General features: G+C 35.4%; 1 protein-coding gene across 2 annotated transcripts; it reads left to right on the top strand.

Moving 5' to 3' along the window:
* The first annotated feature begins 175 nt into the window (after nt 1-175).
* On the top strand, nt 176-21,210 carry LOC141429036 (dopaminechrome tautomerase-like). 2 transcript variants are annotated; one of them, XM_074089184.1, is made up of 5 exons: nt 176-215; nt 4,573-4,822; nt 15,254-15,425; nt 15,864-16,045; nt 16,688-21,210. In XM_074089184.1, the coding sequence occupies exons 2-5, from the start codon at nt 4,588-4,590 to the stop codon at nt 17,638-17,640; spliced, it is 1,542 nt and encodes a 513-aa protein (XP_073945285.1). In that variant the 5' UTR covers nt 176-215; nt 4,573-4,587; the 3' UTR covers nt 17,641-21,210. The 2 variants fall into 2 exon arrangements, with proteins under 2 accessions (XP_073945285.1, XP_073945286.1); XM_074089185.1 differs by lacking the exons at nt 176-215; nt 4,573-4,822 and adding an exon at nt 11,364-11,429.
* The last annotated feature ends 791 nt before the right edge of the window (nt 21,211-22,001 follow it).

Raw genomic sequence — 22,001 nt, 5'->3', positions numbered from 1 at the left:
GAGTTCTACAAATTGGAATCTGAGTTGTGAACACCTGGTGACTTGTGAGTAGGTATTACGTTATAGGTATAGTTAACCAATTAAGTGGTTTATCATAGTTTCCATATGAAAGTTCCTACATCACATGGTCTGCCGGATAACCCAGTGGTTACAAAACTTGACTGCGAAGCCTGAGGTCCCGAGTCCAATCCCCGGTCGGGGGCAGGTATAAAAAGGTAGGTTTCATAAGTACCTACCTATTTATCCATGTTTGTTAACCGACTTCAAAAAAGGAGGAGGTTCTATGTTCCATTGTTTGTATTTTTTTTATGTATGTTCGCCGATTACTCACTCAATTGTGGACCGATTTTCAAAATTATTTTTTTATTCGAAAGGACACTCTTCTGAGGTGGTCCCACTGCCACCAAGTCAAGATCTGATGACTGGATCCTAGGAGAAACGAGGGCAAACCTCAAATTTTATAGGCGCACCTATGGCGATTTTCGCATTTTTAGCATTAAGATAAGCATTTACATTCAGAAAGTATCATTTGGTAAACTGAACCTGATGAAGAAGACCGTAGATGACCAATGGAACTCGTAAAAGCTAAGTAATGCTCGCTCGTCTATAAATAAATTTTTTAACAAAAAAGTAAAACCGACTCCAAAAAAATAAAAAAATAACAAAAAAATGGAACCGACTATAAAACCCTTGTAAATATTTTTCTAGCACTAGGTACCTACTAGCTCGAAGTCGGTGCCTCAGCACAAGCCAGCAGGAATGGAACAATAGTCGTCTACCTTACCTACATACTATGGGTTTCAATCCATCCTGCTGGGTCGTGCTGAGACACCGACTTCGAGCTAGTAGGTACCTAGTGCTAGAAAAATATTTTCATGGGTTTTATAGTCGGTTCCATTTTTTGTTATTTTTTTTATTTTTTTGGAGTCGGTTTTACTTTTTTGTTATTTTTTTTTATATAGTCTAGTATCTATAGGAATAGTGTTTATATTGTACCTACGGCGCAACTAAAATGAAATCTTAGGATGGTAAATAAATTTCTTGGTCGACTACAACTCTTATATAGGTATAATATATTGATACGGTTTTCAAATACTGAGTGAAAGTTTCAACGTTTTTACATTTTCATTTCGAGTCGGTGATATTATTGCTGTTATTGTTACGGCCCGTGCCGCAAACATGGCCGTTTAGTGTGATCGAATGTTACGTAACCAAATTGATAATAAAGCTTCCATTAGGCTAATTTGACGAGACGCACTTTGTAGCATTGTCACGATTGTAATAAAACTCAGTACTATAGAAACAAGATTTTGATTGTTATTTATGGTCTCAACATAGCATTATTTTAACTTGCACCAGTATTTGCGCTAGATATGCACAGAGCCAAATTTTTTAATCTTCTTCTTCATCGTCGCTACACGTTACAGTGATCGTCGGGTAAGGATTGGTAGCGAAACTTCATCACAACTTTGGTGAATAAATAGGTAGTGTGAAAATTTTTCCTTGACTTTCACAGTGCTAAAGTCCGAAATTCTTAGTTGACAATAGAGACCGTTGTTGCTCACTCTCGCATCAGATTCCTAGGATCCTAGGTCACCTTTTATGAAAGTTAAAATACCACAAACGGGACTTACTTATCACGCTATCCATATTTAAAAAAAATCTCGGCTAATGAGTTATTTTTCACATTTTAATTTAATTTTACAGCAATGTATACAGGGTGATCAATCCAATAGATCATTAGGGAGAAGTCTGAAACTACTAGAGATAGCGAAATCTGTTCTTAGGAACCATGGCTGCGATTTCAAATTTAATAAAAAATGGCATTTTTTTTTGTTTTAACTCTTATACATAACCAGGAATCGAACCTGGTCAAAATCTCTGTAAACTATATGTTACAAGTTCGGCACATTTTTTCGTTATTATTAAGCTTTTATTTAACTTGCGTACGGGTCAAATCTTGCAAGTTAAATTTGACATAGTTCCTGTAATCGGATTGACTTGAAATTTGGCATACTACAGACCAGGTTCGATTCCCGGTTATGTATGGAATAAAAAAAAATGGAATGGCATTTTTATTAAATTTAAAATCGAAGCCATGGTTCCTAAGAACAGATTTCGCTATCTCTCATAGTTTCTGACTTCTCCCTTCTGACCCATTTGGATTGATCACACTGTATACAGTTTAAGTAGTGGATATACATACTTTCCAACCACTATGGCTGGATAGATCAACTCAAAAGAACAATTTCATGTTTTCTCATAAGTCTTTATGTTATGTAATGTTTTTCAATTTTGTTTGTTTACTTATTTTGTGCCATCGAAAATATACATGCACCCTTTTAATTAAAGGTCTTGTAAAAGTCGTCTCTATTTCTATTTTTTTTTTGTGGTACGTTAAGTTAGATTTTTAAGCCATAAGTAACCACAAAACGTTCTTTCATTTTAAAGTAGTACGAGAACCAAAATTTCTAAAATACTCGTAAATTGGGAGCTATATTTTCTGTCACTTAAATTTAGATTTGTCACTAAACTGCGATACCCTAATTATTATATATATCCCTAAGAAATATATTGGTCAGCAAATGAATCAAATCTGTCTCTAAGTATGAGTCATCAGATTAATGTAAACCTGTATCCTAAATTACAGTTTGATCATCAAAATTCGATCACCAAAATAATAGATCAGTTCCTTAATTCGATGCTTCTACCTATTCTACTAAGGCAGGTCTGCTTAGGTACGACTACGAGCGAAGCGAGGAGGAGTGTTAGGTAGAATTGTGACCCTCAGTGCGCGAGCCGAGCGAGCGAAGTGAGCGTGCCGCTGCAGCGGCCGGCGAAGTGCCAGAACCGAACACTTGTATGATGAATATAAATTATGTTTGTAGTAGGCATTTGGGTCTTGGATGTTTGTATGTATTTAAGTATATATGTATGTATGTCTACCCGTTGTTTAGCACCCATAGAACAAACTTTGCTTAGTTTGGGGTTAGGTCAATTGGTGTAATTTGTGAGAAGATATTATTATTATTATTATTTCATTAATTGTATATCATTATCGTCAAATTTCAGTTCAATTATTTGATGACCAATATTATTTTCCAGTGATTATAATTAATTTTGAGTCTGAGTTTTTCGAAATTCATGTGCGGAATTACATTTGAAATTTACCACGAGCTTTGCGGTGAAGGAAAACATCGTGAGGAAACCTGCACAAACCTGCGAAGCAATTCAATGGTTCGTGTGAAGTTCCCAATCCGCACTGGGCCCGCGTGGGAACTACGGCCCAAGCCCTCTTGTTCTGAGAGGGGCCTGTGCCCAGCAGTGGGACGTATATGGGCTGGGATGATGATGATAATTAATTTTTAGGAAGCCATTTCTCCGAAGCGGTAACGTTTCGTGTTGTCTGCCTACCCCATTTGGGCATACAGGCGTGATGTTTGATGATCAATATTATTTCCGAGTGTTTTTTAAATAATATTTAGGTAACCGTTTTAATATTACTTGGTGATTCAATTTAGGTGACAGATCTACTATTTTAGGAACAAATATTACTTATTAGGTCGCCGAATACGCATTTATTAGATGATCAATAAAATCATACCCAAATAAATTTGACTAAACGTAAAGTTCAACTAAAGTGACCATTAAAAAATATCTATCCAGCCACGTCGGGATATCGTATCGACTACTTACCGGACACTCTGTATAGACTTTGCGAAGTAAAAGGATGCCAATTAATAATAATTAGTTAAGCATTCTTATTATGAAATTCTAAGATACAGGAAGAATAAGAATTAATTGCGTGATGTGTTGAGTGTTATCTGCAATACGAGTAGGTAGAAACAATAAATTAAAATAATGATTCATTAGTCTTTAAGTAGTCTTAATTTAAAAAAAAAACGGAAAGCGCGGGTCAAACTCGCGTGAAAAAGGGTTCTGTAATTTAAATGCATAGAACTACTTACAATACAAAATATAATTGGATACATTTCCTGATAAAATATTTTTTTTTTAGCCATTTTATATGTTCCACTGCTGGGCAAAGGCCTCTTCCTCGGATTACTAAAAAATATTTTAAACCCGAAGCCGAATCTTACTCTTGCCCAGTTCGTAACGTGGTACCAGACTACAGCTTGTGGAAACATTTTTTATGATTCTGAAGAACATAAACTAGGTTAACAAAATCTGTTTTTTTGTTCTCTTCCATCTCAAGTTTAAATAATTCTGTACTGGAAATAGTTTAATTGTCATGTTATTAATGATGACTTTAGTTCACGTAGTTGTTAGGCAATTTACATTAAGTAACTTAGGTTTTTTGCAATTATATTGCGATGTGCTGCTATCAAAAGCTAAGTGCTTGTCAAGGAGCTGCATCGTTTATTACAAAAGCTCGTGGATGTGCTTTCTAGAGGGGCAGAGCGAGTCTCTCCATAGTGCCTGCGCGCATACTTCACCCGCAGAATGACTTTGCAACAGTTCTTACGTACACGCGCGCGGCCGTGCCACAGACAATCATAGGTTAGTTGTAAAAGTTTGTTTAACTTGTACTTCACCAATTTTACGTTTTAGATCCGTGCCTGAGCTATGGCGGTTTCACATCAGTGGTTCATACAATGGTCGCCACCGTCCATGATCTATGCAGACATCACTAGTCAGTACAATCAAGTAAATGAACAGTTTAATAAATTTGAACATGAACGGGCTAACCCATTGGAAGTGAACACTTTCAGGAACAGTGAAACGAATAAATTGCGTAATGTTCAGGACGCGTATAATACCGGAGAATATGGATTTGGATCAAAGCGCAAAGAGAAAAATGGTAAGTGATTAAAAAATAAAGATTTTGCAGTATAGTTTGAGCTATCCACTATAATATTAATAAATAATTACGTATTAAGTACTGCGCTATTAATTCTGGGTAGATTATAACCTCACCTAAATAATTACATTTTAAAGAAAATTAATAAGAAAGTATTTTTTATTATGAAACTGACGAACGATTGACCTCTATCTCAAATTATGGTAAATGCCGATGAGTACTTAGATATAGTTGATTATTAATATCTGATTAATGAAAATGACGGTGAACACGATCAGTTAAAATGTAAGCTATTTAAATAACATTAAGGCGCAAAATTAGGCTATATTCAAATTTCATTGTTGAAACCACCAATTAAAAATACCTACTTAAAAACTACACCGAAAAAAACTATTTACAACAGTATAAATTAAAACTAAAATTAAAAACTAGACATAAATAAAAATTATAAATAAAAAAAATCCCCAGATCGATGCCTATGGGTAGCGTGGTTAGCAGCATATACCTACTTACAGACATTCCTTTTCACAAACTTCTTATTTCAAACCTTATAGTTTTTTTTCGTGATATTTTACCTATATTTCAATCAGACCTGCGATCTGTTTCCACATTCTCGCAATAATTTTCAACCAACTACAATAGGTAAAGACAAAATAGACTTGCATTTAATGAAACATACTATATGAAGTGTCTTTTGCAATAGGGGTTTCTTCAAATATGGTAGGGCATAAAGTAATAATCTTGTATTATAAAAGAGAATAAGGACACGACATGTGGTTCTTGTGCAATTTCAGTACATCTAGATACTACATGGAGTCGTGGTGAAAGTCTCAATCCGTTATTATAGCCGCATTGAGACCAGCATCGAAGACAAATTAAATAATATATATATTGTAGGGAGTTGACTTAGGTATTTCACTGAATGTAGGTACCTAATTAACAATATTGTATGACAATTTCTCTATTGGAAATTAGTTAATCATTTATATTTGGCAGTAAAAATACACAAAGCCAGCACGAAGAGGCATTGTTAATACCGGAGGCATTATTAGTTTCCAATGCGTGATATAGGCTATTTAATTTATGTTGTTATTTTATTGCTTTTGCTACTTAGAGTGGAATAAATAGAACTAAACATACGACTAAACTCGAAATATGAAATTACAGTTAAGTGAATGGGGTACTAAATTTATTACCTACTCCTTGTAGGGTTGTTTACCCGAAGGGTGCACATGGGACCCTAGTAATAGCACTATGCTGGAGCCCAAGTAGGTAGCCGCTATAGATGGTTCAAAATGAATAAGCTCAAACCTATGTACAGGTCGATTTGTAGGAAAATGGCAGATTCATGATATTTTCATATTTGTGTGAAGTGTATTCACATAGGTAACACAGATACTTTTATTCAATCATTCAATCCATTCGTACCATCTCTTGTGAATCGACCTGTATGTTATCCCGTATCGACCGATTAGAAGCGACGATACGGACTTTTGGTAGGTCGATACGAAAAACAAACCACCAAGACCGCCGCAAAGTATCCACCAGGTGGTAGGACCTTGTGGCAGGGTCCGCCCGGATTGCTACCACCATCTTGCTCGCTAATCCTGCCGTGAAGCAGCAGTGCTTGCACTGTTGTGTTTCGGCGTGGAGAGTAAGACAGCCGGTGAAATTACTGGCACTTAATGTATCCCATCTTAGGCCTCTAGGTTGGCAACGCATCTGCAATACCCTTGGTGTTGCATATGTTTATGGGCGGTGGTGATCTCTTACCATTAGGAGACCCACTTGCTCGTTTGCCATCCAGTCGAATAAAAAAAAACTAATTTATTTCATAGTAGTTAAAGTTTGTTCAAAGTCTATAGTTATAGCGGTCGCCGATATAATTCTCTAAAAATAGTGACCTTTTTGTTCGAACATATTATTATAAAGTGTTGTTGTTTTGTATTGAAAATTATAAAAATAATAGTAGATTGTTCAACAAGGGACTAAAACAAGCAATAATGACACGAGGATTTTAGCCACCCGAGCAGAGCGAGGTTGCGATTGTTGCGCGGTTTTTTCTTTTCTTTTATTGTTTATGAAGTGACACTTTAAAAGCTTGCATATTTAGCCAACAGTTTCAAAATTGAAAACTAATAAAATGACTTAATCCTTAATATAATCGATTAGATTTATATTCGTAATCATTAATTGTGTTTCACGAAATTAAATCGTGTTATTTTTAATATTTTTGCACAGTTGTCATTTTGAGGTAATTTCCACGCCATAAAAATCCTCCATTCACAAACACCGTGTTGGCTGCTTAGGGGTTTCCAACGTAAATTAAAAAAAAATACTTTAATCGCTAGAGAATAAAAAGTAGCTTTAGTCCCGATATGCAGAGACTAAAGTAACATTTTAAGTACATGAGAAGTGAAAGCATAATATTTTATCTCTCATTTATTATTAACCTATATCTACCTACAAACAAAATGATAACAGTACCTAACGATTAATTATCTAATTAAGATTGGTTTTTTGGAATCTTTTTGTATTTTTTATTTCAATTCCAAATTTTTACTTTTACGGTCATCCCGTAAAACCTAAATTGAAAATACAAACTGAAATATAGATGCACAGAAAAAACAGACAACAACACCACCAGTGACCATCAGTGGTGTAGCGGTATAGCACGCGGTACGGATTACCGAGGACCTGGGTTCGATTCCCAGTGATGGTCTTATTTTTCTGTTTAATTATGTAGTTGTCAATTTAAGTAGATAATTACTTCTTCTTCCGCATGTTTGAAATTGTTAGGTATCACGGTTGAAGGCAAATACGAATAAGCAAGTTTATTTAAGCATCGTAACCACGAAAGCAATGAAGCTAGACTATATTTGTGAGCAGGTTTTAAATCAATCCATTCAGCGTTACGTGAATGTAGCCGGTGCATGGCGCGTGGACAACCGATCTCTTCTTTCATGGGCCATTGCCATTACCGCTTATCAAACCCCTGCTTTTGTCCAAAACCAACAAACAAAACGACAAAAAATAAAAATCGGTACAGGTCAAGATCGAGTCGAGTTTTAACGCGAAGGTTTTAACTTTCATTTATTGAGTTAAACTACAAGATGGCAACATCAATTAATACAAGTATTACGTATAATGTACCTACACTTTTAAAAAATTGTAGTTATTATTTTTTTTTAAACTAAAAACAAAATTACTTTTAAATTATGAATTCTTTCAAATTATTCATCGTGAGTATTTAAATTTTTACTTGTGCTAGTATCTGATTAAACTCCTATAGTCTTATGTGACAGATATCTATGTATAAGTATGTCGCGTCGTCTCTCTTTATTTTGTTTGATTAAACAGAGATGGTTTCATAGATATCTGTCACTTAAATATACCTGCTACTTAACAGAAAATGGTGCGATAGGGCTATAATCTTGCATTAAATATTAAAAGTAAAACTTGTCGTTTGTACAGTTCAGGGCTTTAATAGCACATTTTATGTTCTTTGTAGTAGGTACCTTTGTGGCACAAATTAGTTCAAAGGTATGACCATGCTTATTATGTGTTGGTGTGAGTCGTAACGTATCGTGTATCTATAATATGCTAATTTTTAATGCTCGTGTCATTCTTACCTAGTTATTCAAATCATTTAAGTTAATTAAATACCTAAGGAGCTATCCATAAAGTGAGTCACACCAATTTGGTCCATTTTTAGTTGTAATTATTTAGTTCCAGTTTTTTACTGCGTGCATAAACCGCCTGACCCCTTCCAAACCCCTCCCTCTTAAATGTTTGTAATTTTTGGATGACTCCTAATTAATAATTGCACGAAACGTTAATCATTAATAATTATCACAAAGGTATTATTTTCTGCGTAGGATCTCTAGAAAGCTGCTGCCGATTCTAATTATTTCAACCAATCTACCGACAAGACGCCGGCGAAGCGCAAGAGCATTTTCCGTTTCACCATTCAACCGGAAAGTAAATATCGGTATGTTTGGAGATTTGAAAGATCACGGTAGTCTTTTTAGCATACACCCTGACAAGATTGGAACTTGTAGTTATAGTACTACTACTCTCAGTCCAGAATATTTAATTTTAGTTGCTCAACCATGCATCTAGCTAGAGGTACCACAGAAACATCTAAATATACATTGTTGCACACAATTACTTACAACAGTTCTGGACTCGTGACCACGGCCAAGAAATAAATAGTAATCGTGATTACAGTAATTAATTAGTCTTCAGATGAATTAGTTATGAGTAAAAATTGAGAAAGCTTAAAATATTATAAATCTTACTCCTAGATTCCCTTGACGAGGCTTGTTTGTCTAATTTTGCCGGATATATTTTTGAATGTGCGCAGGAATGGTAATATGAACTTATTCCATCACCTCTATTTCACCACGGTGTGATCAGGCATGGGAAGCGGTTCCATCCTTATGTTGTCAATATTGCTACCATTTGCACAAAGTGCTCCGCTTCTGCTGCGAATTCCTAAAGAACTGCATTGTTTCTGTAAGTTAGTTGGTACTCATGGGCGGTGGTGATCATTTCCCATCATCTGATGGGTCATCTGACCCGGTTGCTCGTTTGCCTCCCTCTCATAATAATTTTATAAAATTCATTCATTCATTAAGCCAGAGCATATGTAGGTGGTTCATAGTACGTGTAATGGACCATCAAAGGTCAGTTGTTGTTGGTCAGTTTTAAATAAAACAAAAACGATAAAGTTAAAATAACTAATTACAACAAAGATAGTCCGGTTATTGCAAACTTTAACAACATGATTTAGACAGCAGGCACTTGTTTAGCAAGTCAGAGTGAACCCTGTTAATCAGTTAGCGTTGTACAAATTGATTCATTTTAGGTTTTACGGGATGACCGTAAAAGTAAAAATTTGGAATTGAAATAAAAAATACAAAAAGATTCCAAAAAAACAATCTTAATTTGATTGCTTAGTAACGATATCTCTTGTCCGGGTGAGCGGTTAGTTCCAATGGAGTACCGAAAATTTCTCGATGAGGGCTACGGTATAGATGTCGCTAGCGTCACTGCTTAAGTGGCTAAATAAGAAACAAATAAGCTGAGATATGTGGTGCATAGGGAAAATTCGTGTCTGTACCGTTGTCCAGCAGTGGTGTAGCGGTATAGCACGTGGCACGGAATGCCGAGGACCTGGGTTCGATTCCCAGTGCTGGTCTTATTTTTCTGGTCTTTCTGTGCATCTATATTTCAGTTTGTATTTTCAATTTGATTCATGTATTAGAGTGGAAAGTGGAACCTTTTAATAATCAATTTCACTATGATTTTATTTTGTTAATTTCATGTGTTTTTATGTAAAATAAAGAGTTTACAATACAATACAATTTTCTTGACAAAAGTATGGGATGTCAACATGACATTAGTATAGTAGCACAAAGGTTTCACCCTGGTACATGATTAAGTTTGTTTAACTGTACTTGATGCCGTGGTGGCCGAGTGGTTTGACCTATGGCCTCTCAAGCAGAGGTTCGTGAATTCAAACCTCGGCTCGCACCTCTGAGTTTTTTCGAAATTCATGTGCGGAATTACATTTGAAATTTACCACGAGCTTTACGGTGAAGGAAAACATCGTGAGGAAACCTGCACAAACCTGCGAAGCAATTCAACGGTGTGTGTGAAGTTCCCAATCCGCACTGGGCCCGCGTGGGAACTACTGCCCAAGCCCTCTCATTCTGAGGGGAGGCCTGTGCCCTGCAGTGGGACGTATATAGGCTGGGATGATGGGATGATAAACTGTGCCTACAGACGAGAAAAAGTATTTAGTAAACCTTTTCGATTTATGAGCACCTAAACTTTAGGCCTCTAGGTTGGCAACGCATTTGCAATACCCCTGGTCTTGCAGATGTTTATGGGCGGTGGTGATCTCTTACCATCAGGAGACCCACTTGCTCGTTTGCCACCCAGTAGAATAAAAAAAATAAACAGTGAAAGTCACAAATAAAATAATATTTAAAATTATGAAATCAAAGAAGCGCAGTTGCACCGATTAATGGCAAATGTACAAGGTGTAATCATTTTACTACGGTATATTTCAACAAAAGATGGTTGAGGTAATTTAACTAAACACCACTGTTTATACCATGTATTCAGGATTTTTTAATTGAGGTTGACAAACAGTCCCATACTCTGATCGATGTTGAACGTGTACCGCGTCAAAAACCTTTCCAGAGGTACTCAATTTAACTAAACCTATGCCCTACTTAAATATTCTGAAATAAGATAAGGGCATCTAGCTTTGAACATTGGATTCTCCAAAGCTCTAAGTTTAGTAATCTGTAAAATTTAAGAAATAAGTAGAATGAAATTATACATGTACTTAATGCAATTTTAATGTAATTTACTCGACATAAGATTTGTGCCGTGCGGCTCGTGATTCACTATAGAAATTGTTTTGATATCACGCTTTGTTCTTAAATGAAAGCAACGTAGGTTTGCATTACACCAAAACAATTAACTCGTACCGAGTCACTCATTTACAAAATCAGTTATCTTTTGATAACACGCCTGGTGCAGTGCATATTTGTATCTAGAAGTGTGTTAATTTCTCACGTAATGTTCTCCGGTAAGTGAAAGTGCTTCGTTCGGTAATTTTGCATGTTGCAAAATTTAGTAAATCTCAAGTTAAATAATTCGAATGTGGAAGTGAACTTAACGGTTTGAAATTTCTTTCAAGTGGTCATCAACATATATTTTTTTACACAAAATAGGCTTGCGTTTGCCCACAATTACGTCTGATGGTAAGCGAGGACGTGGATTAAGATGGAGCACGCTTGCCTAATAAATGTGCGTTCACCCCAGATATACCTCTAGAGTTATCTATACACGTAACAAGCAGTGTTACGTGGAGAATATAAAATATTCAGTAAAATAGCAGTTTGCAAACAAATTACTATACTTGGCTCAAAGGTATAATGCTTTACAGCACTAATAAAACCGTTGACCATAAAGCGCATCTAATAACTTAATACTTACTTTTATTAACAGTTTCTAATTGTAGAAAGTATAATTTTATTATTGCAAATATCTAGAAAATATAAATTGATAGATGTGTTAGTTTAGGTTAGGATAGTGTGTAGAAAGTGTGTTTCTTCTATTGATGATGTCGTAGAAAATGAAAATTGTGGATATTTTTATAACACATTTTACTCGTAGAACGGTAAAAAGAATGGGATCGCTTTCTTAATGACTGTGAAATTATCAATTTAAACAATTTTAAATTGAAACCGTGGCATCCTAGTCGTTTGACCTATGGCCTCTCAAGCAGAGAATCGTGGGTTTAAACCCGGGCTCGCGCCTCTAAATCTTTTCAGAATATCTCTGCAAAAATCTATTTGAAATTTACCGCTAGTTTTCCGGTTAAAGGAAAACATCGGAAAGAAATCTGTATACACGGTCACAATTCAATGGTGTGTGTGTGAAGTGAAGTTCCCAATCCGCTCTAGGCCCACATGGGGACTAAAGCCTGAGCCTTCTTATTCTGAGAGGATAAGCATAAGCCTCTGCCCAGCATATACACTCGATTGTAATTTTTCATTAATATTTTGGTTTATGTACTTAATTTTCCTGTAAGTAATCATGTATATTTTTAATCCTTATCTTGGCAAGATCAAAACATTTTTAAAGTAGTTTTTTTTGGATTTTCTACAACATATAGCAATAAAACATGCTTAAAAAATTCTAGGCCTCTTGATTTTGGAAACATATTTAATATATCACGCAATGTTACAATGTTATGTTTGTAATAGTTCATGTTTAGATCAACATTAGTATGCAAAAGTAACTATATTGTATTCCGATCAAATTTATGACAAGCGTAAACAAAGACGCCATTAACTCGATCATAGACATTTAGTGATGTCAAAACCTAGAACCTATTGCAAAATAATTAATCTGTTCAGTAAATCGATTATTTATTAATTGAATAGATCAACGTATTTTTGTCTATTTTATTATTTACAATACTTCAATTATAAAAGCAGTAACTATATTTTAATTTTAAGGAAAGTAAATACAAATCGCTTATTTATCCGCGCATTAATCGATTTTTAAAATGTCAAATTTTCCACCATCTCTACGCTAGTCTAAGCTACTACAGATTATACTTACACATGTTTCAAGCAAGAAATAACGTTAGATTTTGACGAAGATTTTTCAAATGAAATCAAGTGAATTTTAGTGAAAAAAGTGATTAGACGTCTAGTTGAAAAACACGAATTGTGAAATGTGTTATTGATTCGATCCAGTGGGTGTTTATACAAGAATTTTGATGAAATTGGTTTGTTTACACTTTTAATAAATTGGATAGGCATAGCGTATACATATTTTTTTTACAAATAAATGAACACAATATCAATGTCACAGAGACCCAACAATGATGTTCACCACATGAACAAGACGTTAAAATCTATCAATCTCTACATATACTGCATTTTCTAACTAAACTATGAGTAAGTATAGTGAATTCCTTATGAAAACGAATGATGTTTATTTTAGTTCATAGCAATGGACTTTCGCAGATTACACCTAAGTTAAAGAATCAATCAAGTAATTAAAAAAAAAAAAAACAATAAAAAATTTAGGTATTTTTACCATCGCAATTTAGGATATATTTTTTATTTGGCTGGGATTTTAACAGCTAATTTTACTACTTTAACTTTTGTGTCAAGGGCTGATTTAAGTGATATTTCTAGGTAAAAAGCTGTACCTATTGGTCTATTTAACTGTAGGTATTTAAATGGTGATTGATTATAAAATTTGCGTGTGTGCACATCTCGTCTTTACATCTCTACATTTTGTAGAGAAAGTTGATAAAACATTATAACTTTGAATGAGCCCCACAAAATTAATGTCTTCCAAATAACAATGTTTACACTTATTTTTCTTTATTCTTTCTTATAACTCAACGTGTGCCTGTTAAAGTAAACAAAGCATTAACTGACATAACTGACATGCCTGAGTGGCTTTGTTTACATTCGCTGAAAATATTGAGTTACAGTCGCCATCATAAACATCGTAGCTATCTAAATGCCAGGGCCGTAGCCAGACTTGAGAGACTTAAATTGTACCTATTTTTTTTAAGGATATTATATTTTATTTATTTAGTTTGCTTGCGACTCTGTCCGCGTCGAATTCGTTTATCGCTGTCCCGCGAGATCTGTGCAATTTCCCGGAATACACAATAATAAAAACTATCTGTATACCGTATTTCATCTAATCGGTTCAGCGGTTTAGGCGTGAAAAGGTAACTTACAAACAGACTTACAAACTTTCGTATTTATAATGTAAGTAGAATAATCAATTGAAATTCCTACTAATTTTATTTTTATAAAAAAATGAATTATTATTCTGAATAAAATAAAAAACGAAATTTCTCTATTTTGTAAAAAATAAAATAAGGTACAATTATAGGAATAACCCGGGACTTATCACGCTAACGAAACTCGTAGACAACGGACACTGCAATGTGGCTGAAACGTTGAAGTAATTATCACTCGTATTATTAGCGCGATAAGTCTCGGGTACTGTACTGTCACAGCAATCGCAGGTAGATTGAGCTCTGCTGCTTTTGCAGTTTGGAAAATACGGCAGCTAACCGATGTGGCGACGGCGCGGTTGGTGTATTTTGCTTACTTTAATAGGCATTATTTCGTACGGCCTTATTTTATGGAGATCTGCTGCAGACATTGAGTCAATTTTTATCTTACAAAAGAGAGCAATTAGAGCAATTTATAATTTGAAGACGCGTGAATCTTTAAGATCTTTTTTTAAGGAAGCAGGTATCTTAACCCTGCCGTCGCTTTATGTATTTGAAATAATCATGTATGTTAGGAAGAACATATGTGATTTTTCACTAACGTCGATAAGCCAAAGGCTACTAGAAACACAGGGAAGCTTAAAGTTCCATCTTACAGACTGGCTAAAATCAAAAAGTCGTTTCTGGGAAATTGCATACGTTTATAATAAAATTCCAAAAAATATTACAAATGAAACGAATACAAAATTCAGATCTATTGTCATTAATATCTAAGGCGTATTATAAAGTTAATGATTATATTATCATGGACAGGGATATTTGGAAATAATTCCGATCCGCATTAGCGATCCCTTCAAATAGCGAACCTACTGTGTTAAAAATAAAGTTGTGTTACATACTTGTGATGTATTGATATCATTTAATAACATTTAAATCTGTTTAAAAAAATATATACCTCGTTGAATTTCTTGCCGGATTCCTATCAACAGAGGATTTTTCGAACTGGTGGTAGATTTTTTTGACATTCATAAGTGCTTGTTATAGCCTAAATTGAAAAAAGATATTTAGACTTTGACTTTGACTTTGTAATACCCGAATTAATTCTTATTAATTAAAGAAATCTTAATTTCCAGATGGAACTCGCGCAGCCGGGTTGACTCTATGGCTGGCTATGCTGGGCGTGGCGCACGCGCAGTCGCTGCCAGCCGACGGGGACACGCCGCCCTTTTCCACCCTTTACAAGTGGAAATATGTGGACTTCGAATTCCCCTCGCACATACACCGGGAGCAAGCTCTCATCACAAAGTAAGTTCAGTAACCATAGAGAAGAGTAAACTCTTTTTTAGGCTTCCGTAATCCAACAAGAAACGTGGGATAATATGGGATGTCCAATGTCCATAACGGGTGGTTTGCAAAGACCATTAATCGATTTAGGGATCCGTTATGAACTTAAACAGGAACCTACCTTGACCCAGTTAGTTTAATTATTTTTTTAGAGATGCACGGTACTTATACTAAGTAGGTAGTTATATTATTTTGAAATGCCAGCCAATATACGCGGTGTGTTCTTATCTAACTATGAAAGGTTCTGAACTTATGTATAACGTAATCCGCTTATAGCTCTTCTCACCCCAAACAGAACTCAAGGAAATGTTTCGAATTTGAACAACTGTACAATTTTTAGTACACTACTATAATTCACAAATCCAAGACACAAAAGTACCCGCGATATTTTTTTTACAGAAAATTCATTCCAATGAATGTGCTCCCTCTGGGAATCGAGGTGTTCGGGTCGCGCGTGTGGGTGACGTTTCCGAGCTGGCGCGGAGGAGTGCCAGCGACGCTCGCCACGGTGTCCCGTGTCGGAGGCCATCCCTCACCACTGCTTAGGCCTTACCCTGACTGGAACTACCACAGGGCTTTTAGTAAGTGTGTCTCTTCCTGTAATCGCTCTATGCTAGCTCTAAAAATGTTTTATGTTTTAATGTTTATTTACAATACGGCTAATAACAATAAAAATCTTAGTTAATACACCAACAAGTAAAGTTTCCACAGGTACTAACGAGTACTATAACATTACTTGAAAATGTATATTTCGTCACCGAGAGTCATGGCATGGTCAAATAAGTGTCCTACCTAATAATAATAAAAGTACTGTCCAATAACAAAACACTTCATACAGTACTTTTTAGGGTTCCGTAACCAAAGAGCAAAAACGGGACCCTATTACTAAGACTTCACTGTCCGTCTGTCTGTCTGTCACCAGGCTGTATCTCGTGAACCGTGGTAGCTAGACAGTTAAAATTTTCACAGATGATGCATTTCTGTTGCCGCTATAGCAAAAAATAGTAAAAACAGAATAAAATAAATATTGAAGGGTGCTCCCATACAACAAACGTGATTTTTTTGCCGTTTTTTGCTAATGTCTAATATTGTATAGATAAAGGTACGGAACCCTTCGTGCGCGACTCCGGCTCACACTTGGCCGGCTTTTTTAAAATCTTTATTGGTTCTGAATGTTAAGGACAGGATAATTAGTTATTTAACGTAAATGTTTTACATTCCAGATGAGAACCAAAACTGCACTGGATTGACTTCGGTTTTCCGAGTAAATGTTGACTCGTGTGGACGGCTTTGGGTATTAGATTCTGGTCAAATAGATTCCCAGGACAATCCGAAACAAATATGCCCACCGAGTTTAGTGGTTTTTGATCTCTATACAGACAAACTTATCGCTCGATACGCAATTCCCAAAAAATATGTGCTTCAAGATTCACTTTTTGCAAATTTAATCGTGGATACAAGAACAGAAGACTGCTCCGATCTACACGTGTATATTTCAGATACTTGGCGTTTCGGTCTTTTAGTTTTTAGAGAAAGAGATGAAACATTCTGGAGGTTTAGTCATCACCTGTTCTACCCAGATCCACTGGCTTCCAACTACACACTTCACGGGCTTAACTTCCAATGGTCAGACGGAATATTCGGATTAGCACTTACGCCCATAGACCATAATGAGGACAGGCTATTATATTTCCATGCCATGTCAAGTTACAGAGAGTTCGTAGTGTCAACATCAGTTCTGCGTCAGAGTTCACGCGTGAACAACAGCGCATCGGAATTTAACCTCGCGGGTGAGAGCAGAGGGCTTTTGGGCCAGTCGTCCGCTTCAGCCATAGACAGGCGAGGAGTCATGTTTTACGGTCTAGTGACCCGAGACAGTATTGGGTGTTGGGACACGGAGAAACCGTATCAGAAGAAAACGTCGGGTGTAGTGGCTATGAACAGAGAGACTTTAATATTTCCAAATGACATTAAAGTTGATCAGGAAGAGCAACAAAGTGTTTGGGTTATATCGAATAGGTTGCCAATGTTTCAGGCAGGTCCGTTGGACCCTGACGATTACAATTACAGGATTTTATATGCAGATACGATGGAAGCAGTGAAAGATACCATCTGCGATCCGGAAATCGATTTACTTCCCCCTAACGAAGCCGTTCAACGCGGATGGTGGTCATAATATTTATAACGTGCTATCTTTTAGAATCAATTTAACTTTCTCTTCCAAGATTATGCATTGAACGTTCACGTTTTCTTTTTTTTAGAACGCCAATAAAATGTAATTGATATATTGAAACAAAATTATTTTTTTGTACAAAAAAGTGTGTTTATACATGTGTATTTCTTGAATTCCGTTAACTTCGGCAGACGGCTCAGTTCATTGATAAAAACTACCTGGTAATTCACTTTTTGGCCAAATTAAAAAAGATAGCTTCATATTTTTTGTTAAAGGTAGAATTGTAAAATTGACAAACTTGGCAAGTGATACTGACGTGACACATAAGAAAGGCATAAAAAAACTCACTTGTTTAACCTTTTTGTGACCTGACTACGAAGCTTGAGGTCCCGGGTTCGATTCCCGGCCGGGGCAGATGTGTGTTGTATGAATAATACGAATGTTTGTTCTCGGGTCTGGGATGTTTAATATGTATTTAAGTATGTAATTATTTATCTATATAAGTATGTTTATCCGTTGCCTAGTATCAATGGCTTTGGTTAGTTTGGGATTGGGACTAGGTCAATTGATGTCATGTGTCCCATAATATGATATGAATTAAAAACATTTTAGTTATGGACTTAAAAAAGTCATTCATAAATTAAGAACCTTTATACCTACTGTTTTATCACCGCGCCTTTTTATATGCGCGTTTTATCTTATAGTAAGAATTAGGCTACTAGAGTTCTGGAGATATTAACTTCATTTTGATTGGGATCCAGGAAGTAGAAGTTAAAGGAAATCAAAAATAACACGTTAATAGTTATAAACTAAGCATCGTTTATACTTTGTTTAGGTGGCTCTATTATGGCCTAGACGGAGGTGCTCCAAAATTTAGAATTTAGAAATTTGATTTTAGAATCTGGCTCCCATTTTCATAATTACCTTTGATTTCTTCGTAAACTCTTTACTTTATGCATGACCGATCGCAATGCCACGAGATGCTAGACTTCAAGCCTCGCTCCAGGTACTTCAATGTTAAGTATAAAGCATGTCTAAACTCCTAATACTCCAATAATAGCAAGGCTCCAACGCTTGCCAGATTACGGCACCGCATTTTTTATACAAACAGTGTAAAACATTTTAAGGACCATAAATAGTGCAATTGTGATTGTGACGTTTATCTTAGAATGGACAGAGACAAATAATATTTAGGCAAAAATAGGCTAATTATCTAGAGATGTTATGTATCATGTTATCGTCAATATATTGTGTGAAATACGACATCACTTTTGTAATTTGACGATCAGTTTCAATAGCGGATCCACGGGGGTCATTATCATTATTATCAGTCTTTTTATATCAAATCACATGAAACCAAATGATTCCTTTAAATTTTCAATCAAATAAGAAAAGTCAAAACATCTAAACGAAAGAAAGTGTACCTAATTACTATTCTGACCAAAGCTAAAGGTTATTTATTGAATATGATCGTCAATTTACATTTCTAAATACATTACAAATTGTTATTTATAAATAAATTAATATTGAAATTTATATTTGCATTGCACCGTTGAATGGATGAGGTGCCTGCTTTTTTTTAGTTACATATACCTAAGCGTATAAGTCATCATTCATTATTATTTATCACCGAAACGTTACGTGATGTAAGTCAATTTTTATATTTTAGATTATAATAGAAACGAACTGGCCTGGTGATGGCGAATTGTATGTTGTTGTGAGTGATTACTTTTCTTGCTCAGTGGTTGTTTGTTCTTGACTATTCTTTTTTCATTTTGTTGGGAACCGGAAGGGTAAAGGCATCGACATCTATGCCGTAAGGTCCATGCATAGAGATGTCAATGGGTAAAGGAGACTGGCTTATGCCTATTTCTACTTCTTGGTAGGGTAGGTAACATTAATTGATAATATTGTAATTTTTTGTCGTTTCATTTTTAATATATTGATCTTTTTTTTTTTACTCAAAATTGTATCATCATCATCATCATCAAAGAAAAGAAAGACCAGCGCCGTTCGCAAGACCGGCAGATTGCTGATTTGGGACCATTTCGTGACATGCATAACTTATTTTTTTTCTCTTTTTTATTTCTTTTATCCATTGTTCTCATGTTTGTCACGAATAAATGTTTTCTTTCTTTCTTTTGTTTCCTTTTGCCTTACCCCCTGACTGACACAATGCAAAGAAGGCTGACATTAACCCTTATCTTTCACTATACAGCTTCCTAACTTCCGAGACGATAACCTAATATAGAAACGCATTTTTTTAGGGTTCCGTAGTCAACTAGGAACCCTTATAGTTTCGCCATGTCTGTCCGTCTGTCTGTTCGCAGGATAGCTCTAGTACTAGAAAGCTGAAATTTGGCATGAATATACATATCAGTCACGCCGACAAAGTGGTACAATAAAAAAAAAGTAAAAAAAAGTTTAGGGGTACCTCCCATAGACGTAAAGTGGGGGTGATTTTTTTTCTCGACTAACCCTATATTGTGGGGTATCGATGGATAGGTTTTTTAAAACCATTGGGGGGGTTGCTAAGACAAATTTTCTATTCAGTGATCTGTTTGCGAAATATTATTATTGCGAAGTATTATATTTTCATTGAAGATTTGAAAAAAAAAAACAGAATGGTAGTAAATATATCGAATTTACAAGGAAAATTATAGCGGCTAAGATTGCTTGAGAATTATTAGTAGTTTAAGAGTAAATAGCAGCCTAAGGTATAAAATATACCTAAACTTGGAAGATTCAGTACACAATACGTAATCCTTAGAAAAATATTATTTGATTTTTTCGTAATGGCTAAGGAACCCTATCCTGGGCGTGTACAACACGCTCTTGGCTGGTTTTTAGTTTTGTAAGTAAGTAAAGTAAGGTAATCGTCCGAGTGCTCGACAGGCTAATGCCCAATAGAAAATGGTGTATTAGAAATAGCTCAAATAAAACATGAAATATGAGCATTTAGGAACCTCGACAATCGCATACTTTACTGTCAACTGTCACTAAGCACGAGATGGCGCTGTGTGCGAAACGTTGAACTGATATCTCTATCTCAGTATATAAAAAAGGTACCCTGCTGTCATCTCTAATGCTAATGACGTAAGATTAAAGATGCCGACTATTGGGACAGTGACGAGCGCTCGTAATTTTACCTTAGCTTAATCTCAGAAGCTTAATGTTGTGTAATAAGTGTCATGAGATGTGACGGATTGTTTTTATATATTTGATTTTTGTAAATTTGTAAATAAGTTTTAATGGTTTAAATACTTACTTCAGTTGGTAGATTACCTGTATTGAATATTGTGTAACGTACCGAGAACGTACCTACCTAATCATTCGACACATTAATCGCAAAGTTGTAAAGGAAATTGAAGTTTGCTTAAAAAAACATTTCCATAGGTGCCGTTTTTGAGGTACGATTCCGAGGCCTGAGTGTATCTTTCGGCAATGCTTTAATTATATAAATTAGTGTGTAAAATATTTTACATTCTTTCGTTTCCTTTATTATATTTGGCGCCTGTGTAGTCATCATGGATACAATTAGTGCTATCATAAATTAAAGGCGCTTTAAAAACTTTATTGACTTTTATTTTTGCCTGAAATGGTAGTTTTGGCTGAATGAATGTAAAGACGCAAGTGATACTTTGACCAAAAGCTGGTAGATCTTTTAGGGTAGGTATGGCCATTTAAGAACAAGTATTCTTCCCTTTATGCTACGTGAATATAAAAACGCAGACCTGACTATCGCACATCGATCCGAGTATTTATTGAATCAGGCGTTAATTTTCGGAGGTTCATAATATCAATGGACTATGAACAATTACTTTGGTCACCCGACGTATCCTAACCTACGTACGCGCGGACCTAGATCACGGGTGAGCTACGCTAGCTAGGATGGCTAAAAGTCGGGAAAGCATGTTTTCCTACACATAAAACCAAGCCAGATAGATTGCTCGCCCGCCCCAAAAACCCCGAGATAGCAAATTTAATCGAAATTATTACAACTGTTTTCAAAATTCCCGAAATCAATTGTTATACAAGAATTACTTGTTTAAAGATAATATTATACTGAGCGGCCAAAAATCTGCCCCTCAAATGTATGCAGAATCGGTAATTTTGTATGAAGGGTGGGCCAAATTTTGTGCCGCTGAGTATAGATACATTACTTAGATTATATAATAATAAGTAATAATGTTAAGATACCAAATCAAGAAGTTGTTTTTAATTGTAAGTCGTCAAGAAAAGTAGTGCCTAATGAACTAGGGTTACCATTATGTTCAGATTTGTCTGGACATGTGTTGCTTTTTGTACCTTTCAGTATCGATATTTATGACTTTTGAAATAGTATTAGTATTAATATTGGTTAA

This window comes from Choristoneura fumiferana, chromosome 6 (genome assembly GCF_025370935.1).
Source record: "Choristoneura fumiferana chromosome 6, NRCan_CFum_1, whole genome shotgun sequence".
NCBI classification, from domain to species: domain Eukaryota; kingdom Metazoa; phylum Arthropoda; class Insecta; order Lepidoptera; family Tortricidae; genus Choristoneura; species Choristoneura fumiferana.
This window is presented reverse-complemented; position numbering and strand designations above follow the sequence as displayed.

Excerpts from the sequence above, each read along its gene's own strand:
- LOC141429036 (XM_074089184.1), top strand. The coding sequence starts at position 4,588 with ATGGCGGTTTCACATCAGTGGTTCATACAATGGTCGCCACCGTCCATG. Across the intron at positions 4,823-15,253 it reads AAAGCGCAAAGAGAAAAATG|ATGGAACTCGCGCAGCCGGG; the intron begins GTAAGTGATTAA and ends CTTAATTTCCAG. Across the intron at positions 15,426-15,863 it reads GAGCAAGCTCTCATCACAAA|AAAATTCATTCCAATGAATG; the intron begins GTAAGTTCAGTA and ends TTTTTTTTACAG.